Below are 18,084 nucleotides of genomic sequence, written 5' to 3' on the forward strand. Positions count from 1 at the left end.
TGAAGACAAGGAAAGAGGGGGGCAAACGAAGGGGCAAAGAAAGGAGAGGGGAAAGGGGTAAAGAAAGGCATAAAGAAGGGGACAAGGAAACAGGTACAGAAAAAGGGATAAAGGAGGGGACGAGAAAAACGGGTCCAGGGTTTTTCCCGCCCTTACCGGGACGTCCGGAGGGGCGGCCTTTTCCCGCCCCATCCTCAGTCTTGAGGAAACGAAACAGCCGTCGGTGAGACCGCCCTAAACCCCCCCTCCCGTGCCACCTCCTTCCTCGACCACGGCGTTTTCCCTGTGCCGCCGCCGGTGTGCATGAAGAGCCTCGGGATGGAGCAGACGCTGCCACCCTACGAGGTGCTGCCCACGGGGGTGAACATGGAGGAGCTGCCCCGGATGAGCACGACCACGACCACGGCGGTGACGGTGGAGGAGGAGCAGCTGCCCCCCCGAGACCACCTGGTCTGGTCCCTCTTCACCACCCTGTACGGCAACATCTGCTGCCTCGGGTTCCTGGCGTTCTTCTTCTCCGTCAAGGTGGGGCACTCGGGGGGAGGGGGGGAAAGGCTGGGCTGGGGGGTTGGGGGAAGCCGTGGGGACCCCACAGAGCCCCCATTGAGCCAACAGAATGCCTGACCCCATGGAGAGCCACGGACCTCACAAAGCTTCAGTTCGGGGGTGTCCAGTGGACCCCACAAGCCCCAGACCAGAGGGTGCCCCGTGGACCCCACAGAGCCCCCTGTCCATGGACTCCTGGCCCCACAGAGCCCCTGTGGACCCCACAGAGCCCCCTGTCCATGGACTCCTGGCCCCACAGAGCACCCGTGGACCCCACAGAGCCCCCTCTCTATGGAGCCCTGGCCCCACAGCGTCCTGGAGTACCCCTGGTGATTTGGGGGGATTCAGACCAGGGTGGCAACCTCCAGCACCTCCCACACCTGCCTGCAGCCTTGAGCCCCCCGGGGCCACCCCCTTCCGACCTCACTGACTCTCCCCTCTGCCTCCCCACAGTCCAGGGACCGCAAAATGCTGGGTGACCGCAGCGGGGCCCTGAGCTACGGCTCCACGGCCAAGTGCCTGAACATCACAGCCCTGGTGCTCAACATCACCGGCATCGTCATCGTCATCATCGTCCTCGCCGTGGTGTTCAGCACAGCGAGACACTACGGCCGCGGATAGCCCACTTAGCACCTCCTTGCTCCACTGGCAGCGAGTTCCCCCAGTGCCTGGCAGGAGCTCCACTCACCCCTCAGCGCCAGGGGGTGCCCCTTGGGGCCCGCCGGGGCCCTGTCCCGCTTTCCTCACTGCTCAAAGCTGTTGTTGAGCCCTTGCTGATGCTGGAAGTGCCTGGGGACGGACACCCTTCCTCAGGTGGCAGCCGAGCACCCCCAAAATGGCCGTGACCTGCTTGCTGCTTTGCTCTGGGTTTGGAGCCCCAGCTGACCCGAAACAATCCCCGGGAGAAGCACTTTGTTTGGAGAAAACCTGGTTCGAATAAAGATTTCTTTCACTTTTGCCCCGGCTCGGTTTTATTTCGGCAGGAAGAGGTTCAGGGTCCCCCCCCAACCACAGCGTGGTTGGTTAAGAAACAACATCGGCAGCTGGAGGTGCCTGGGGGGGCGGGGAGGGAAATTGTCTCTCATGGCAGAAACAATGCTCAGGGACACACCCGGCTCCATGAACGCGGATGCTGCACCCATAGGGTCACCCCGAGGACGGGAGGAGAACCTCACCTGTGCCAGGGTGTCACCCAGAGCACCCTCGCCCTCACTGGCCCTCAGGGAGGGCTGGGAGAAAGCAGAGTTGAGGATTAGCTGGACTGGGGGAGGCAGGATGTGCAAAGGGCACGAGCGGAATGAGCTGGAATGTGACTGTGCAGGACAGCGGGGCTGGAGAGGCTCCCGGAGGGAAGGGGGTGGTGGGTGCTGTGGCTCCATCCCGAGTGGCCGTGCTGCACATCTCCCGGGGCTGGATTCCTCGGCGATTTGGGATGCTGGTAAAGTTCGCAGATAGGAGCCCGGCTGTCCTGGGAACAGCTGCCATGGCAAGTGGGGAACAAATGATGTGTCTTGCTGGCGTGCACAGCTTTTGGTTTCGTTGTTTCACCTCAGCACACGAATTTCCTCACAATCACTCTCCCCATCCTGCGTGGGGAGGTGAGGGGGGGTGAAGGGAGTCGTGCTTGGTGGAAGCCACATCCTGCGGTGGGGGGGGGAAGGAAGCTGTGCTCGGTGGAAGCCACACGGAGCGCCAGCCGTCCCTGTCCCCTCGCCGGGAGAGCTGGCAGGGCAGCAGGCAGCGATCCGGGCAGCGATCCGGGCAGCGATCCTCGCGCCTCCGGCCACCGCACGTGCCGCTCCCTGCCCGGCCCCGGAGTGACCACGGAAAATCCTGGCCCGAGTCCACCTGGCAGAGCTTCAGCTACGCAGCTGTCCTGGCTTCCCTCTTCCCCTCCATGCTCCTCGCCCTCCCCTCGGCAGGCCCTGGTCCTCGGGGTTGGGGCCCCGCAAGGATGGGAACAAAACCCTGTTTTTCCCTCTCCCCGAGAGCTTCGGGTTCCTGGCAGGACACCGCATTCGTAAGATGTCAGAAATCCCACTCACAGACACAGCGGGTATTTGTTGCAGGATCCCTGGCACTGAGAGCCCAGTGAATCATTTTTTTGCTCCGTTTCTTCCCGGAAAACACGGGCTCCTTGCTGCAAACGGGGATGTGCTGCCTGCCTAGCCCCACCCTTGGCCTGCCCAAATCCCAGCACATCCAATGGGGAATTGGGACAACGAAGGCCACTGCTCTGAGATCCCCTCTTCCTCCTGCTCCCTGTTTTTATCAACAGCTTCCAGCACAAATCCAAAGTGCAGGCCCATACAAACCAACGTGAAAAAAATTGACCCCTTCCCAGTCCAAACCAGCCACCAGCAAAACCTTCTTCCAGCCTGTGACCACACCAGGCTGCCATTGAGAGCTCCCTCCAGTCTGTCCACTCCAACCCCAAAGTCCTATGGACTCCACTTGGAGTCCCCAGAGTCCCCTCAAATCCCCTTGGGGTTCACAAAGTCCCCTCAAATCCCCTTGGAGTCCCCAAAGTCCCCTTGAGTCCCTTTGGAGTCCATAAGGTCCCACGGAGTTCCCTCGGAGTCCCCAAAGTCTCTTTGAATCCCCCGAAAGTTCCCAAGCCCCCCTGGATTCCCCCAAGTGCCCTTCAGAGTCTCCAAGCTCCCTTGGAGACACCTGAAGTCCCCTCAGAGTCCCTAAAATCTCCTCAGAGTCGTTTCAGAGCCCCCAAGACCTTTAAGCCCCCCAAAGTCCTCAAGCCCCATTGGAGCCCCGCAGGGTCCCCTGGAGCCCCACAGGGTCCCCTGGAGCCCCCAGACTCCCCTCGGAGCCTCTCGAGTCCCCTTAAGCCCCCCCGGTCCCCCAGAGCTGCCCTGCACCCCCAGCCCACGCGGGGTGGTGGTCCTGGATGGCCGTGTCCTCCCCCCCCCCCGCGCGGGGCGGTGCGGGGCCAATCCCCCGCCCTGGGCGCGCTCCATTCCAGTTCCAGGAACTCATTCCCGGCCATGGAGACCCGACAGGCGGACGTGTCCATCCCACTGCAGTCCTCCGGCTGGGGGTCGGCTGCCCCCGGTCCCCGGGCGGACCCGCCACCCCGGGACTATGTGCTCTGGTCGCTGTTCAACGTGGTGCTGTGGTGCGCGGTGGCCGGGCTGGGCTGCCTCGGCTTCCCCCCGCTCGTCTACTCCATCAAGGTGAGGGGGGCGACCAGGGACCCCCACCCGACACCCCGGATCTAGCCCTGATCGGCCCCGGGACACCTCATCCAGAGCGACCCCCAGCCAGCTCCTCCCGGGACCCCACGACTGAGCCCGGCACAGGACCCCCGGCACGTCCCGACCTCCTCCCCGGCTTGGGATGCCCTGACCCAATCCAGCTCGGGATGCCCGACACGTCCCGACGCTCTCCCCGACCCAGGACCCCCCAACCCAGCCAGAGACCCCCCGACATGTCCCGACCCCCTCCCCGACTCGGTAGCCCCCGACCCAGCCCGACTCAGACCTTTCCCTCACCTCGGGACCCTCCAGTCCTGTCCGCCCCGACCCAGCCCTCCCTGACACCACCCCGGTCCCCAGATTCCATCTCCCGCCCTGGCCCCCTGATCTGCACTCTCACCTCCAACCCCCCACTTCCACCCCGCCCTGGGACCCCAGTGCTGTGTGTCACCCCCCGACCCTGCACCCCCCAGTGCCGTGACCGCCGGGCGGGTGGAGGAACAGGCAGTGCCCGGTGGCTTCCCCCCCTGCCCCGGGTGACACATCCCTGGGGTCCCAGCACAACCCCGCAGCCGCCCCCAAGGGGCCGGATTGGGCCCCCAACCAGTTCCCCCCCTTCTGAGCTCCCCCATTTACCCCCCCAGGCCCGTGACTGCAAGTTGCTGGGGGACCTGGAGGGTGCCCGGCGTCACGGCTCCCGCGCCAGGGTGGCAAACATCATCTGCTCCGTGCTGGTAACCCTCGTGTTGGTGGTCTTCATCATCATCATCAGCATGGTCTTCATGACCACCATGTTGGAGAACCCCTGACCGCCGCCTGGCCCCCACCCGCGGGGGGCTTCTCCCCCTCCTCCTGCCCCGCAAATGTGCCCGCTCGGGGCTCGGGGGCTCAGGGAGTGAGCCCCGCCTCCTCGCTGCTGCCCCCCGGGCGGCCCCGCACAGCCGCGGGAGGGGATGGGGCGGGGGGCGGGTGGGGCAGCCCCCTCCCCTCCTTTTCTCTGCTCTTGCGCTTCCTGGCACCTGTGACACACCTGTCAGTCCCTGCTGCCACCAATAAAGCTCGTCCTGCCAAACCCCCCCGTTGTCACCTCATTCGCCACGGGACAGAGTAGAGGGTCCTCGCACGACTTCGTGGGACCCTCCTTCTTCTCTTCCCTCCTCCTCTTTATCCTTCTCCTCCTCCTCTTCCCCCTCCTCCTTGCCCTGCCTCCATCCCGCCGCAGGCCAGAGTGCTTCCAGCCCAGATCCCAAGGAAGTTCCTTTCCAAAAATCTCAGGTGTGGCAAAAGAAGGAAATTAAAGACCCTCCGTGATTTTTGGCTGCCCCCCCCCCCGCAGCGCCCTCTCCCCCCCACTGCCAGGGAGCCCCGTGGATGCGGCTCTTCCACCTTTCCCTATTAACCTGCCATTTCATCCATCCCGTAGCCCAAAGGTGCTGCCAAGGAGGGGTCAGCCCTGCCCAGCTCACCTGGAGGGTTGGGGCTGGAGGTCCCGGTGCCAGCCAGCGCCGCGGGGGTCCTGGTACCGGGGGGGTCTGTCTTGGGATGACCCTCAGACGGTGTTGGAGTCACCTCACGGCACTGCCCACGCTGGAGCCATCCGTGCCCCTCATCCCCGGCGGGAAAGCTGGCTATAAAAAGCTTTCCCAGGCTCGCCATCCCAGCGCTTCTCCCAGCTCCCAGCCCAGCCTGTTGGAGAACCGCATCCCTCAGAGCTGTAATTTCCCAGGTTTATATTTAGCGGGGCAGGGCTATATAAGAGGTGCCCAGCCGTGCTCCCCTCAGGCTGCTGGAGCCGCGGGTGCCCCTCTCCGTGGCCATGGACACCTCGTACCCGCGGGAGGACGAGCCGCCCCGTAAGCGGGGACCACCCCCCGCCGCCCCCCCGCCCCGCGACCACCTCGTCTGGGCCATCTTCAACACCCTCTACATGAATTTCTGCTGCCTGGGCTTCGTGGCGCTCGCCTTCGCCGTCAAGGTACCGGCACCCGGCAGGACCGGAGCGTTTGGGGGTCTCCGGGAATCCCTCGCCACCTAGATGCCAAGGGAGGGATTGCCGAGGAGGCACAGAGCATCTGGGATAGCTCCTGGGGGGGTGGCATAGGAGGGAGGGAGCCCAGCACTCGCCAGAAGCAAGGGACGCTGGCAACTGGTGAATCCTCCCTGCTGTGTTCCTGCCACCCATCAGGGACGTTTTGGGACCCCCTGGATAACCACAGCCCCCTGCCCACACTCCAAGGACCAGCTGCTTCATCCTAGAAAGTGCCGTGGGGGCTGTGATGTCCTCAGGCCCCCGGCCCAGCCCTTTGGCAGGAGCAGCTCCAGCTGGACTGGACCAGAGTGGAAAGATGGGGGCAAGAAGGAGCTGGAGCCAGTGAGGCTCTGGAGGAAGCAGGAGGGAAAATCCCAGCTCCAGCTTGACTGGACCAGAACAGAAAGATCCTGGGGGCAAGAAGGAGCTGGTGCCAGTGAGGCTCTGGAGGGAAGAAGCAGGAGGGAAAATCCCAGAGGCAAAGGAAGTGGGGCCAGAGGGGAACGGGAGCGTGTGGAGCAGGGGCAGCCTGGGACAGATGGATGGATGGATGGATGGATGGATGGATGGATGGATGGATGGCTAAACTAGGGGCTACAAGGGGGCTAAAGCCCGGGAGCGAGGCTGGGAGAGGCACAGGAGGGGGCTGCAGGAAGGGGGCTGCAGGAAGGGGGCTGAGGAAAAGGGGGCTGAGGAAAGGGGTTGCAGGAGACAGATGTGGGAAGGGGGTTGAAGGGAAGGGGGTTGAGGGGAAGGGGGCTGAGAGAAGGGGCTGCAGGAGGGGTCTGTCCTCCCATTGCAGGCACGGGACCGGAAGGTGTCTGGGGACGTGGAAGCCGCTCGGCACTTCAGCTCCAAGGCCCGGTGCTACAACGCCCTGGCCACGGCGGGCAGCGTGGTGCTGCCACTGCTCGTCGTCGCCCTCGTCGTCACCGGCGTCATCCACCTCTCCAAGCTCGCCCAGGACTCCGTCGGCTTCTTCACTTACCAGCTCGGCGGGAGGGACGACGAGGACCACTGATGGGGGCGGGGTGAAGGGCTCGTGGAACCTCCTTCGCGCCGCTGGTGGCTCCCCAAAAAAGGGCCACCACCCCTCTCTGCCACCCCAGGCCACAGCCACCAGCTCTGACACCCACGGGGCACGGCGTGGCCGGTTTGGGGGGGCAGCTCCAGGGGCTTCTCCTCCACTACTATGACCCCTCCCTGCCTGGCCTGACCCCGCTCCCTGCCACGCTTTGGGGGCAGAGCAGTTATTTTCATTTATCTTGTGTTTTTGGTTTTTTTATCTCCCGTTATCCCCCCCGTGTGGAGCTCAGCCTCCCTCCAGCTTCCGTGATCACTATTTAAATCATTAAACGTTTCACACAGCGTGAGTTTCTGCCTGTGGAGGGGGGGGACAAGGGGGGTGCCAAAGGAAAAATGTAAACAAGGATTTTTGACTCCAGTTGAGCTCCCTGCAGCCAGGAGACGCTGCAATCCCCAGGACCACCGGCCACCAGGACCCCCGTGGCCGAGGAGGGGAGGGAGCAGAGAAGCTCCTTGGCCCCATGGGGACACGCTGAAGCTAATGGTGTGTCACTCTCCCAGGGGGAGCTGAGACCTGCAAACTCATTGCAGCAACACAGGTCCCCGTCCAGGATGGGGAGGTGTGTGTGGGACGCAGCCCCACTGCTCCCTGCTGTCCCTCCCTGGGCTGGAACCGGCTCATTTTGGCTAAACGGGACTAAAGGATCCCTTTTTTGCTGCTAAACCCCCTTTAGTGCCATGACCAGACCTGGCTCAGTGTGGGGTTTTATCCCAGCCCCATCCAAATCCCAGTCCGGGTGCAGCTCTCCGGGCTGGTGCCGGAGCGAGGGGACGGTGCGTCCTTTTGTCCTACCAAGAGCTGCAGCTAATTAGGGGCTGGTGGCTCTGATGAGGCCGGAGCAAGAGGCCGGGTAATTACACGGCAAGAGAGTCCCTGCTCCTCCCCTAAGCATTCCCAGATGCCGCGGGGCAGGGAGCGGCTGCGGGGCTTTATATAAACCCAGCCAAGATTCCTGGGGTTGGTTTGGCGAGGAGAGACCCCACGGGGCAGGGAACGCCTCCGGCACTCCCTCCTTCCCCCCAGGGCTGCCCTGCACTGAGCCCCACGGGGAGGTGAGAGGGAGGATGCTGTGAGACCCAGGCCTGGGGGTACCGTGCCCCCCTCCCTGTACGGGCACAGCCCTTCCTTGGGGTTTCTGGGGCACCAAAAATGCCCTGAGCAAACCCACAGCAGCGTTTTGCTCTCCCCGAGGCTGCTCGTGCCTGGAAAAACACTGCCCATGTCACCCGTCTGACACGATGATATCACGAATCACTGATGTCCAGGCTTCCTGCAGCCCTTCAGACGCCAAGTTAGAAAGGATTTAACTCCAAAGCTGCTTGACAAGAGCGGGAATAGTGTAGATGAGGGGTTTGAAAACACAGTAGAGATGTTACACACCAGAAAACAGGAAAGGAGTTGCCAACACGGGGCTAAAAGGTTTTTGGCTGCATATTTTGGACTGATATCAGTGCGAAAACACCACTCATCTGGTGAAGCAACAGTGGCTGAGGCTTCACAGCCCTTTGAGCCCATGGAGCAACGTGAGGGGAAGGCAAGGACCAGGGCAGTACATGCTGGAGGAGCTGGAGTCAGGGTCACAGATCCGTTCAGGAAGGGACTTCCTTACAAATGCAGATACAGAGAGCATAAACAACTCCTGAGTGTTTAGAAAATTCATTTGGAATGGTCATTTTCAGGCTTGATTTTGCCTCCTGTGCTGAGTGAGAGATGCTGGAGGTGCGTGAAGGGGATTCTGGGGCTCAGTGCCCCCAGAACAGACATGTTGACCCCCTGCCACGGTCACAGCTCTGTGGACACCCTCCCCTCCTCGGGAACACAAGGACAGGTGGCACATTCAGTCCTGGGGGGCCAAGGGCTCACGGCACAGCCTGGGCCCCCTCCTCTGCCCATTGTTACCTTCCCCCTTTGCCAACATCCCAGATCCGCTGCTCCCGTGGGCAAAACCTGGACCAGCCAAGGTTTAGGGGGTCCTGGTGGGTGACCTCTGGATCCAGCCAGGTGCCATGGGGAAGGAGACACTCTGCCCTGCAACCAAAACACCCTTGTGTGAGGTATGGGAATGGTTTCTCCCCAAATTCTTTATCTCGGGGAGCGGAGCCGGGTGCTGCTGCCGTACCCTCCCGCAGGGGAAAGCGGTGCCCCGACTCCAGCACTGCCTCCAGGGGAGATGCCAGAGGGTCCTGGGAGGTCTCAGTCACTTCCGTACAGATCTCTGCTGTGGTGATGGCGAAATCCAGTTTGTTGCCCAAGTAGGAGATGCCGGAGAGCTTCAGCTCGGTGATGTCATGGGGAAAGGCAGGATCGAAGCGGAGGCCGGACCTCGAGATCCTGGAAAGGCAGGAGCACGTCAGGGTATGAACAGTGGGAGCCACATGTGAACAACCTCTGGGGTATGGCCACCTCTCCAGGCATCCCATGCACCCCGGAGGAGTGTGAAAGTATCCTCAGTGCATCCAAGGATCTCTGGGCAAATCCCAAACACACCGATGGAGCATCTGCTGAGGAGCTACAGGGGCCATAATTTCACAGCCCAGCACCCAAAGACATTCCTGTCCCACTCCAGTTCCACAGTTTGGGCCTGGGGTTTCCTTAAAGTTGGATTTTATACTTTTTCTAATTAAAAATAAAAAAAATAAAAAAAAAAGGGAGAAAAATGTATTATTCTTTTCTTCTGGGGCAGCTCAGTTCCAGACACCCACCTCGGCTCCCACTCCCGTGGTTTGGAGGGCTGGAAGCACAGCTGTTCATGCTCCTTCTCCAGAGATAGTGGAGCAAACAGCCTGACACTTCCTCCAGCCCTGATTCAAAGCCAAACAGCCTGTGTGGGTGTTGGCTCTGGGTGAGGAAAAACAACGGTCACTGTTGTCTCTGACCCAGATCTTGGCACATGAGAGCTCTTGACCATCAACTCCAGCATGTTGAGAGGGACTGGAGAGGGCTCGAGGGAGGCTCGAGAGCCTGGAGAGCCCCAGTGCCAGGCAGGATCTGTGCCCTATGGTGGGAAGGGCAGGAGCAAGGCTCCCAGGGCTGCACAGTGTCATCCCAACCTCTGGAAATTTGGCCAGAGCCCCAAAGCCCGTGGCTTGTGCCTGTCCCACGAGGGGCCCGACCCGACACACCCGGGGTGCCTGGAGACCTCCCAGCTCGGCCAAAGCCGAGGCTGAGGTTTCCAGCTGGGAATACTGCAGCTCACACCCAGCTCCACCAAGGAATGGGTGGGTTTTCCAGCTGGGAATACGGCAGCTCAAACCCCAGTTCCACCAAGGAACTGGTGGGTTTCCCAGCACCTCTGGCCACACACACGGAGTAAAAACACGTGGTTAGTGCTGGGAGTTTTCACTGGCAATCAAAAGGCTTGATCCAGCCTCAGTTAAACCAAGAATAGGTTTAAGAGGCGATGGCTCCAGGGTGGAAACCACCAGATACGAGACACAGCTCTGAAATTATATGAACAGTTCCCTGTTTTCCCGAGATATTTTAAAGCTGAGGCGATGCCTGCTCAGCACTTCCCTCCACGGAGGCTCCCAGAGCCACGTGTGTGCGGGGGACCACAGAGGGGGCTGCAGAAGGTGTTTCCTCACCCCATCCAAAGGAGAAAAGATGATGTTACAGAAGGTGTTTCCTCACCCCATCCAAAGGAGACAGGAGGATGTTGCAGCTGAGCCAGAGAACAGGCTTAGGGAATGGCATTTTACTTCCCAAACGTGTCCCAGACTGAGTCTCTCGCCTGTTCCCAATCTTGGACATTTTAAGGGACAAGCAGGAATTAAATGTGACACAACAGGTCTCACCTGAACCCTGTGTAGCCGAAGAGGATGGCTTGCAGAAATCCACCCATCCCTGTCAGGAAGTTCACAGCTCCCGAACCATCCGAGTTCTCCACCCAGACCTGCACTGGCATGAGAAAGAAAACTCAGGAGTAGATTTGGGACACTTCAGGCAGTTTTGTGGGTTTGAATGCCGTTGTCACCATCCCTGTCACACATCTGGGGCGTCTCTCAGTGGGGTGTCACCTACTTGAGAGCAGGTGAGACACAAACCAGAGGGACTTGCAGCCCCGCCACTCACCTTGAAGGGCTCTGTGATGTTGCTGAAGCACTTGTGCAGTTGGCTCTGGGCTCTCTGCACCTCCTTCAGCTCCAGCCAGCCCACGGCAAACATGCTCTGCCAGGGAGGGAAAGGGTCTGTCACTGCTGCTGGTGACAGCACAGCAGAGCAGCACCTCCACCGCCACCATCCCGACCCAGAGCCAACACCCCCCACACACACCCCGGCCCTGCGCCGTCCTCCATCTCCCCTGAGCTCTGGAGCAGGTCTGATGAATCCTGCCTGGTGGGTCTGGCAGTCACTGTCCTGGATGGAAACAACACCCCAAGGGCAAATCCCACCCTGGGCTCTGCCCTCTCCATACCCAGGTCATGGCTGGCCCGGCTGGGTCGGTGACGGGCTCGTACATCTCCAGGTCGTTCCTCCGGACCTCGGAGCTCATGGGGTGCATCAGTGGGAAGCCGAGCAGGACCACGTCAGCTTGTTTCACTGGCTCACCTGGGGGGAGAGGGGCAAGCCAGACAGTGGGCACTGTCTAGGAATGACGGCCCAAGGGGCTGGTTGGACCGCGGGCAAGAACCGGGAACAACAGACTGATGGATGCACCTGACTGTCACCAAGGGGATCATAGCAACCTTGTTACCTCCAGTAAGACTCTTCCTACTCTGTGCTCCCAAATTCCCTCATTTTTTCAGCCCACTAATGAGAAATGACCCAGAGAGGTGGGAAAACCGTCCCCAAGCCTGGCTCTTCGCACCCGGGAAGCGACAGGAACTCTTCTTTCACCATTCCCAAGTCTGAACCAGTCAGAGTCCTGCTCCTTCCAGAGTTAAAAGTGTGACCCGTGGTTGCCTCCAAGGGCTGCCCCTGCCTCCCTGCTCACCTGGGCTGTAGCCATCATACTCAGGGTGATATTTCCTCTCTGCATCAAACGGCACTTTGATTTTCCTGGCACGGTCCTCCCACTCCTCTGGCACTGGGAGCAGCAGGTCCCGAGCAACTTCAGCAGCAAAGTTTAGGCTGGAAAAAGGGAGAAACAATGTTTTACATCAGGGATGGGTGACGGTGGGAGGAGAAAAGAGACAGAAGGACATGATTAAGCTGCGGAAAAAGCTGCTGTGGAAGAACAGGGGTCAGAGATTCAGTCAGGGGTAACACCTCCTGTCATGGAGCCAGGAGCTCATTCCTCTGGTTGTGGGTGTCTCCAGCTGGCTAATTGCACAGACATCTCATGGAATGCAGAGGGAGAAGCCCCACTGTGAAGGGAGATCCCTCTCAGTCTCACATGGGCACCTGAGGAGTGGCCATGGCCCGAACTGCTCCTTCCTCTGACTGCAGAGGGGTGACAGGGAGAGGGGTGTGAGGAGACGGAAGAAGCATCCCCTTGGGAGCCCCACTGCCTCCCGTCCCTGCAGAGTGGGAGAGAGGAGAGCCAGGCAGTGCTTCCAGGAAGCAGAGAGCTGGACAGCGTTTCCAGGAGGCAGAGAGCCAGGCAGTGATTCCAGGCGACATCCCACACGTTACCTGCGCCGGGCCACGGCGTTGGTGTAAGCGGAGTTATCGACCTGGTGGTGATACTCGTCTGGGGGCATGACACCTGGGGGGACAGGAGGGCACACTTCACACCTGAGCACACCCAGGGGTCCTGGGCCCCTCCTCAGGGGAATGGTTGGAGAATGGGGAACGTCCTGCCTGCCCAGCCAGAGGTGCAGCCTCTGGCAGGATCCCACATGGTCTCAGTGGGATGCTCGATAAAAGAACATCTGTGGTACTGGTGGTGAAGGAGGAACAACCTGGGTTACAGCTTTGGCTGATGGGTGTAGGTACCTCATCCTGAGGGCATCTCCCCCCACTTCACGGGCAAGGGAACCTTCCAGTCACGGAATCCCAGGGTAGACAGGGTTGGGAGAGGCCTTAAAACTCACCCAGTTCCACACCCCTGCCATGGGCAGAGACACCTTCCACTAGACCAGGTGGCTCTGAACCTCTGCTTTCTACCCCCTTCCCATGGCACAGGTACCTCTGATGTGGTAGAGCTGCTCCTCCTCGCTCCACACCATCCTGCTGCACCAGTACTGAGCTACGGCTTCCACCAGCTCCCAGCCCCCATCCTCCCGGAACAGCTTCTGGTCCTGGGGGAGCCAAAGCCGGGGAAAAACAGGGGCATGAGGGAGATCCTGCTAGACCCAAAATCAGCAGGAGGTCGGAGAGGAGCTCTGAGGAGATGGAGGGGACAGGAGAAAAAGTCAGAAAACTGGCCTGGATTGAGCCAACAGGGTGCTGAGACACCCACGGGAGCACGGACGGATGAGGCAAGGCTGAGGGAGGGACCCCGAGGAGCAGACAGAGCAGAATTCCTCTGGGAAGGGATGGTGACAGTCACCAGGTGTCCTGTGGGCCCTGCCACTGAGCCGCCCAGGCGGTACAAACTCCCTTTACCTGCGTGGTGCAGTAATACTGCTCGAAGGCCACCAGGACGTCCCCGGTGACGTGGATCTCCTGGGCCCCATAGATCTCCTCGGGGCACACCTCGCGGCCGGTGGCTGCGCTCTCCCATGGGAACTTGGCGCCCTGCCAGCAGAAAACAACCTTGAGGGCCTCCCCTCCTGGGGACAGGGGCTGGTGACGTGCCCTCAGCCCGCCGTCCCTGTCCCACCTCGTAGCCTTGTTCCCGCGCGTTGCGCACGGCCCCCGCCAGCGTGCGGATCCGGTACTCCAGGATGGCTCGGGCAGCTTCAGGATAAAGCAGCAGGATGTTGGGGAACATCCAGGTGTCCTGCGGGGCAAGGTGGTGGGACTGGCTGGTGGGGCACCGCCAGCTTCGCCCTTCAGTGGAAGGATGGAGTGTTCTCCATCCCTATTGAAGGACAGCCTTCGCCATCCTTATTAAAGGATAGTCTTTTCCATCCTGATAGAAGGATGGAATTTTCCCCATCCCAATGGAACGATGCCATCTTCTCCATCCCAGTCACTGTGCCAAGCCCCCAGGGTACCAGCCAGCATGGCCCCCACTCACCTGGTCCCAGAAGATGTGTCCCCAGTAGTCCTCACCCCGGGTTCCGTTGGACAAGCCGCCAGGGCTGATGCCATGGAAGAGGAATCCCGGGCTGCCTCGGGGTGGGAGGGCACTCAGCAGGTAGTAGAGGCAGCCGTGCAGGGCCTGCTGCAGGGCCGGGGGCCCGTCCAGCTCCACGGAGCAGCGCCGGCGCAGCGCGGCCCAGGCACGGGTGTGGGAGCGGAGCAGGGCCCCCGCGGCCATCAGGGACAGCCCCTCGCCGTAGCTCCGCTTGGCCTCCTCCTCGCTCTCGGCCACGGCCGTCAGGAACTCCCAGGAGCGCTCCTGCTCCTCCCCACCCAGCGTCAGGGAGGGTGGGACGGGCGTCCAGAGCATGTGAACGGTGGGACGGGGCCCCCCCTCCACCTCGGGAACCAGCGTCTGCCCGTGGACGTAGCTGTGGGAGACAGGGAGGGATGGGGCAGGGAGCGTGGGGCAGGGGGGACCCGTGCACATCCAACACCCAGAGGGGACTCCAAGGTGCCAGGCTCCCATTCCCAGATGGAAACTGCCTCATCCCCACACTTCAGCTCTGCTGCTGTCCCATCCCCAACGTGCAGGATACTGAGATTCGTCAGAGAATCCCAGAATGGTTTGGCTTGGAAGGGACCTTAAAGCCCACTCAGTCCCACCCCCTGCCATGGGCAGGGACACCTTCCACAACCCCACGTTGCTCCAAGCCCCGTCCAACCTGGCCTTGGACACTTCCAGGGATGGGGCAGCCACAGCTTCTCTGGGCAACCTGTGCCAGGGCCTCCCCACCCTCACAGGGAAGGATTTCTTCCCAGTATCCCATCTAACCCTGCCCTCTTTCAGTGCGAAGCCCCAGCAAATGGTCCCCAATCCCAGGAATCTAGTTCTGAAGGTCATCTCCTCCAAACTCCCCATCTTGCCCAGTCTCACTTCTTTGGAATCACATCTGGCCCCTGGGGCCTTTGTTGCTCTTACACATCAGTGTAAGGGATAATTCTGGAGCTGCAACTATATAAAAATGTTTCTATGCTTAATTTGAGGGGAAGTTTCATACACCTGCCTGGAAAAAGCAGGCGTGCAGAAGCCTCCACGCCACACACCAATCCAGCCCCACACCACCCACCATTCCAGCCCAGCTCCAGCCTCACATCTGTAGTTTAGTGCCCAGAGCAGAGTGGGCAGTGTGCCACAGCCCACGGAGGGTGGGCTCAGGGCAGGGACCCTGATCCCCCACACTCACTGTGCTCCCTGGAAGCCCAGTCCTGGGAGCAGGTCCAGGTCCTGGCTCTGTGGCACGAACGGGGTCTGCAGTTGGATGGTGACGGGCTGTGTGGAGCGATCCAAGCGCCGGATGGTGACGCTGAAGGCCATCAGGTGGACCAGGGAGTGGTGGGCGTAGAGCTGCTGGGTGGCCACGTAACCAGGGCACTGAATTGTGTGGCTGAAGGTCCCTGCAAGCACAGCTAGAGCCTTTGGCACCCGCAGGTCCTGGTGTTCTCTCCCAGATTCCTACCCCTTCCCTATCTACTGGTTCCTGCTGGCCTTTCCCAGGTCCAGATCCAGCTGTTGACCAGACAGTGCTGCTGACACTGCTCCTGGCCGAGTTGCTGAGGGACGGTTTGTGCCATTAAACATTTTATCAGGCTTCATGATTTTCTAAACCTGCTAATCCAGCAGGGATTGAGCTACAGCCTGAAAACTGAAAACTGCTTATTTTATTGTTATATTACTTACACATGAAAGGGGGCTCATGAGTGAAACTTATTATATGAAAGGGGAATTTTTCCAGTTGCTTCAGAAAGACAACACCCTGAGGTGAACAGAGAACGAGAAGAGGTGACTGTACGGAAGTGAGAATTTAACCTCCGGGAGAGGGCAGGGAAGGAGCCTGAGGGGAAGGCGTGTCAGATTTGGGATGGGGAGGTTCCTCCCCGCTCCCAGCTCAGCTCACCTGTCCGGGTGTTCAGTGTGAAGCTCTCGGCGGGGCTGTCTGTGCCGGGCACCGCCACCCGCACGCCGAGGGGGCTGGGGACATCGGCGCGGTGCGTGTCCCCCGCGGCCCCGCTGTACACGCCGCCCACGTGCAGGATGTCGCGGAAGGCGCGGGTGCCCAGGTACGCGTTGGTCACCGTGGGCAGCAGCCGCGGGTCCGCGGGCAGCGCCCGGGCCGTGAACACCGCGGGGTCCCCCTCGGCCATCGCTGCCGCCCCCACCTGCGGAGCGGCACGGCCGGGACGGGGGGTGAGGGGACGAGCTGCTGCTCCGCTCCCCGGCACGTCCCCGGGGCGCCCTGGCTGCCGCAGAGGTGCTGCTCGCCTGTCACCATCTCCAGCCCTTTTAGAGTCCCCTCTGGTCACCCCCAGAGGGGTGCTCCATCCCAGCTCCCTCTCCACCCCATCACCCCATCCCAGCATCTCCTGCAGCTCCCCCAAACCCCACAGGCTTCGTCACTTCTCAGCCTTTCCCCTCTTCCTCTTCTGCTGCCCTCTCTGTGATGGGATTGCACCAGTTCCTCCCAACACACACAACCACCTTCCTCTTCTGGCCTCCTCTTCCTCCTGAGTGTTGTTCCATGACACTTTGAAACAATCTGTGTCTCCTGAGCTTCCCCCTTTCCCAGCTCGCTGCACCTCCCTGTTCCCCCTCACTCCTGCATCTCCAGCTCAGCTTTCTGGGGCAGGAGCTTTCTATTTCATTGGTAGATTTACAAACATATTTGTTTCGCGTATAAATATATAAATATAATTAAAGACTAAAGGTACCTACAGATACAGAAACGTGCAAACAGCACCTGACAAAAGGGAGCTGCAGCTGGCTCCTGGCAATGCTGGGCACTGGAATAACACAAGAATGATGAAATGAGGCTCTGAGAGACTCTGGGCAGAGCTGGGAATCCAGCCGGGGTAACACGGGGTCAGGGAAGGCCCCAAAATCCCTCCCTGACAGCAGCCAGATGCGGCAGCTTTCAGGCTCAGCTCGGTTTCCTCAGTTAGACTGAACCGGGAGGAAAATCCTGCCTTCGGGAAAGTTAAAAATCCCACCCCAGCCCAAGCCCAAGGGTGCAGAAGCGAGGAGGTGGGTCTTGCCTTCGGTCCGGGGCTGAGCCGAGCCCTGGCCCTGCAGGCGGGGAGAGGCTGTCCCAGGGAAGGACGGAAGTTGCCTGACCGAGAGAGAAGGAAGGAAATCGCTTTTTTATCCCTTAAAAAAAAAAAAAAAAAAAAAAGTTAGAAAAAAATCAGCCTCCGCACGCAGGTGTTTGCCAAGCTCAGCTGAGTGCCCGCGGCAGGAAAGGGGCAGAGGTCCAGGCTCTGCCCCCTGCCCTGGGAAGGAGGAACTGAAAGAGAAAAACCAACTCGGACGATTTATGATCCAAAAGATGCCTGAGAATCACAGTGGAGAGACGGGGGGAGCAGCACACACACACATACACCCCCAGCCAGAGCCACACACCACGACCATCCTGTGTCCCCAGCCACGCTCTGACCCTTCTGCTCGCCTGTTTTCAGGGGGAACAGACCTGGACTTTGGCTCTGGCACGCTTTTCCCAGCTTCCCTCCTGCCAGCCCTCTATCCCATCATGGCTTTTCCAGGCACAGCCCTGTCTCAGTGAGCCCCCACCCCGGCTTCCCACACCCAGGGGTGCTGCTGGCATCCAGCTCCATTCCCCAAGTCCCTGACAGCCCCCTCAGCTGGAGCAGCATCTCACTGAGTTATTCCCAAGGAGGGGACAAGAAAACATCTGTCATTCCCTGGCTGAGCTGCCCCATGCTCCAGCGCTGCAGCAGAAAGATCCAGAGATGCAGAATCTCAGAATGGTTTGGGTTGGAACTTAAAGGCCATCTCGTTCCAAGCCCCTCCATGAGAAAAGGAGTTCTGCTCAAGGGAAAAGGATTCTGCTCAGGGAAAAGGAGTTCTGCTCCAAGGGAAAAGGAGTTCTCCTTGAGGGAAAAGGAGTTCTGCTCCAAGGGAAAAGGAGTTCTGCTCCAAGGGAAAAGGAGTTCTGCTCGAGGGAAAGGGAGTTCTGCTCGAGGGAAAAGGAGTTCTGCTCAAAGGGAAGGGGAGTTCTGCTCGAGGGAAAAGGAGTTCTGCTCAGGGAAAAAGGAGTTCTGCTCAGGGGAAAGGGAGTTCTGCT

The 18,084-nt window shown here is 60.4% G+C and overlaps 4 protein-coding genes across 10 annotated transcripts; 3 read left to right on the forward strand and 1 right to left on the reverse strand.

Annotated features, from left to right (window-relative positions):
• The first annotated feature begins 198 nt into the window (after positions 1-198).
• On the forward strand, positions 199-1,503 carry LOC127466423 (interferon-induced transmembrane protein 1-like). Its single transcript, XM_051777189.1, has 2 exons — positions 199-525; positions 1,000-1,503. Exons 1-2 carry the CDS (start codon positions 304-306, stop codon positions 1,165-1,167), a joined length of 390 nt encoding a protein of 129 aa, XP_051633149.1. The 5' UTR covers positions 199-303; the 3' UTR covers positions 1,168-1,503.
• Positions 1,504-3,538: 2,035 nt separating this feature from the next.
• On the forward strand, positions 3,539-4,833 carry LOC127466428 (dispanin subfamily A member 2b-like). The gene is made up of 2 exons (XM_051777194.1): positions 3,539-3,737; positions 4,403-4,833. Exons 1-2 carry the CDS (start codon positions 3,549-3,551, stop codon positions 4,565-4,567), a joined length of 354 nt encoding a protein of 117 aa, XP_051633154.1. The 5' UTR covers positions 3,539-3,548; the 3' UTR covers positions 4,568-4,833.
• A 478-nt stretch (positions 4,834-5,311) lies between these two features.
• On the forward strand, positions 5,312-7,095 carry LOC127466425 (interferon-induced transmembrane protein 5-like). The gene is made up of 2 exons (XM_051777192.1): positions 5,312-5,733; positions 6,590-7,095. Exons 1-2 carry the CDS (start codon positions 5,575-5,577, stop codon positions 6,806-6,808), a joined length of 378 nt encoding a protein of 125 aa, XP_051633152.1. The 5' UTR covers positions 5,312-5,574; the 3' UTR covers positions 6,809-7,095.
• Positions 7,096-7,519: 424 nt separating this feature from the next.
• Positions 7,520-17,387, reverse strand: PGGHG (protein-glucosylgalactosylhydroxylysine glucosidase). Of its 7 annotated transcripts, none has more exons than XM_051776971.1 (14): positions 16,719-17,387; positions 15,904-16,165; positions 15,193-15,403; positions 13,941-14,376; positions 13,581-13,700; positions 13,364-13,495; positions 12,945-13,056; positions 12,449-12,521; positions 11,808-11,944; positions 11,289-11,422; positions 10,946-11,041; positions 10,669-10,766; positions 8,994-9,205; positions 7,520-8,902 (listed from the first exon to the last, which is right to left on the reverse strand). In XM_051776971.1, exons 2-14 carry the CDS (start codon positions 16,148-16,150, stop codon positions 8,838-8,840), a joined length of 2,073 nt encoding a protein of 690 aa, XP_051632931.1. In that variant the 5' UTR covers positions 16,151-16,165; positions 16,719-17,387; the 3' UTR covers positions 7,520-8,837. The 7 variants fall into 7 exon arrangements, 6 of the variants coding, with proteins under 6 accessions (XP_051632931.1, XP_051632933.1, XP_051632932.1 ...); XM_051776973.1 differs by lacking the exon at positions 16,719-17,387 and adding an exon at positions 15,687-15,762 and having other exon boundaries at positions 15,904-16,020; XM_051776970.1 differs by having other exon boundaries at positions 7,521-8,902; positions 17,039-17,387.
• Between the last annotated feature and the right edge of the window lie 697 nt (positions 17,388-18,084).

The sequence above is a fragment of the Manacus candei genome, unplaced genomic scaffold (assembly GCF_025592945.1).
Source record: "Manacus candei isolate 608988 ecotype Guabito, Panama unplaced genomic scaffold, ASM2559294v1 h1tg000009l, whole genome shotgun sequence".
NCBI classification, from domain to species: domain Eukaryota; kingdom Metazoa; phylum Chordata; class Aves; order Passeriformes; family Pipridae; genus Manacus; species Manacus candei.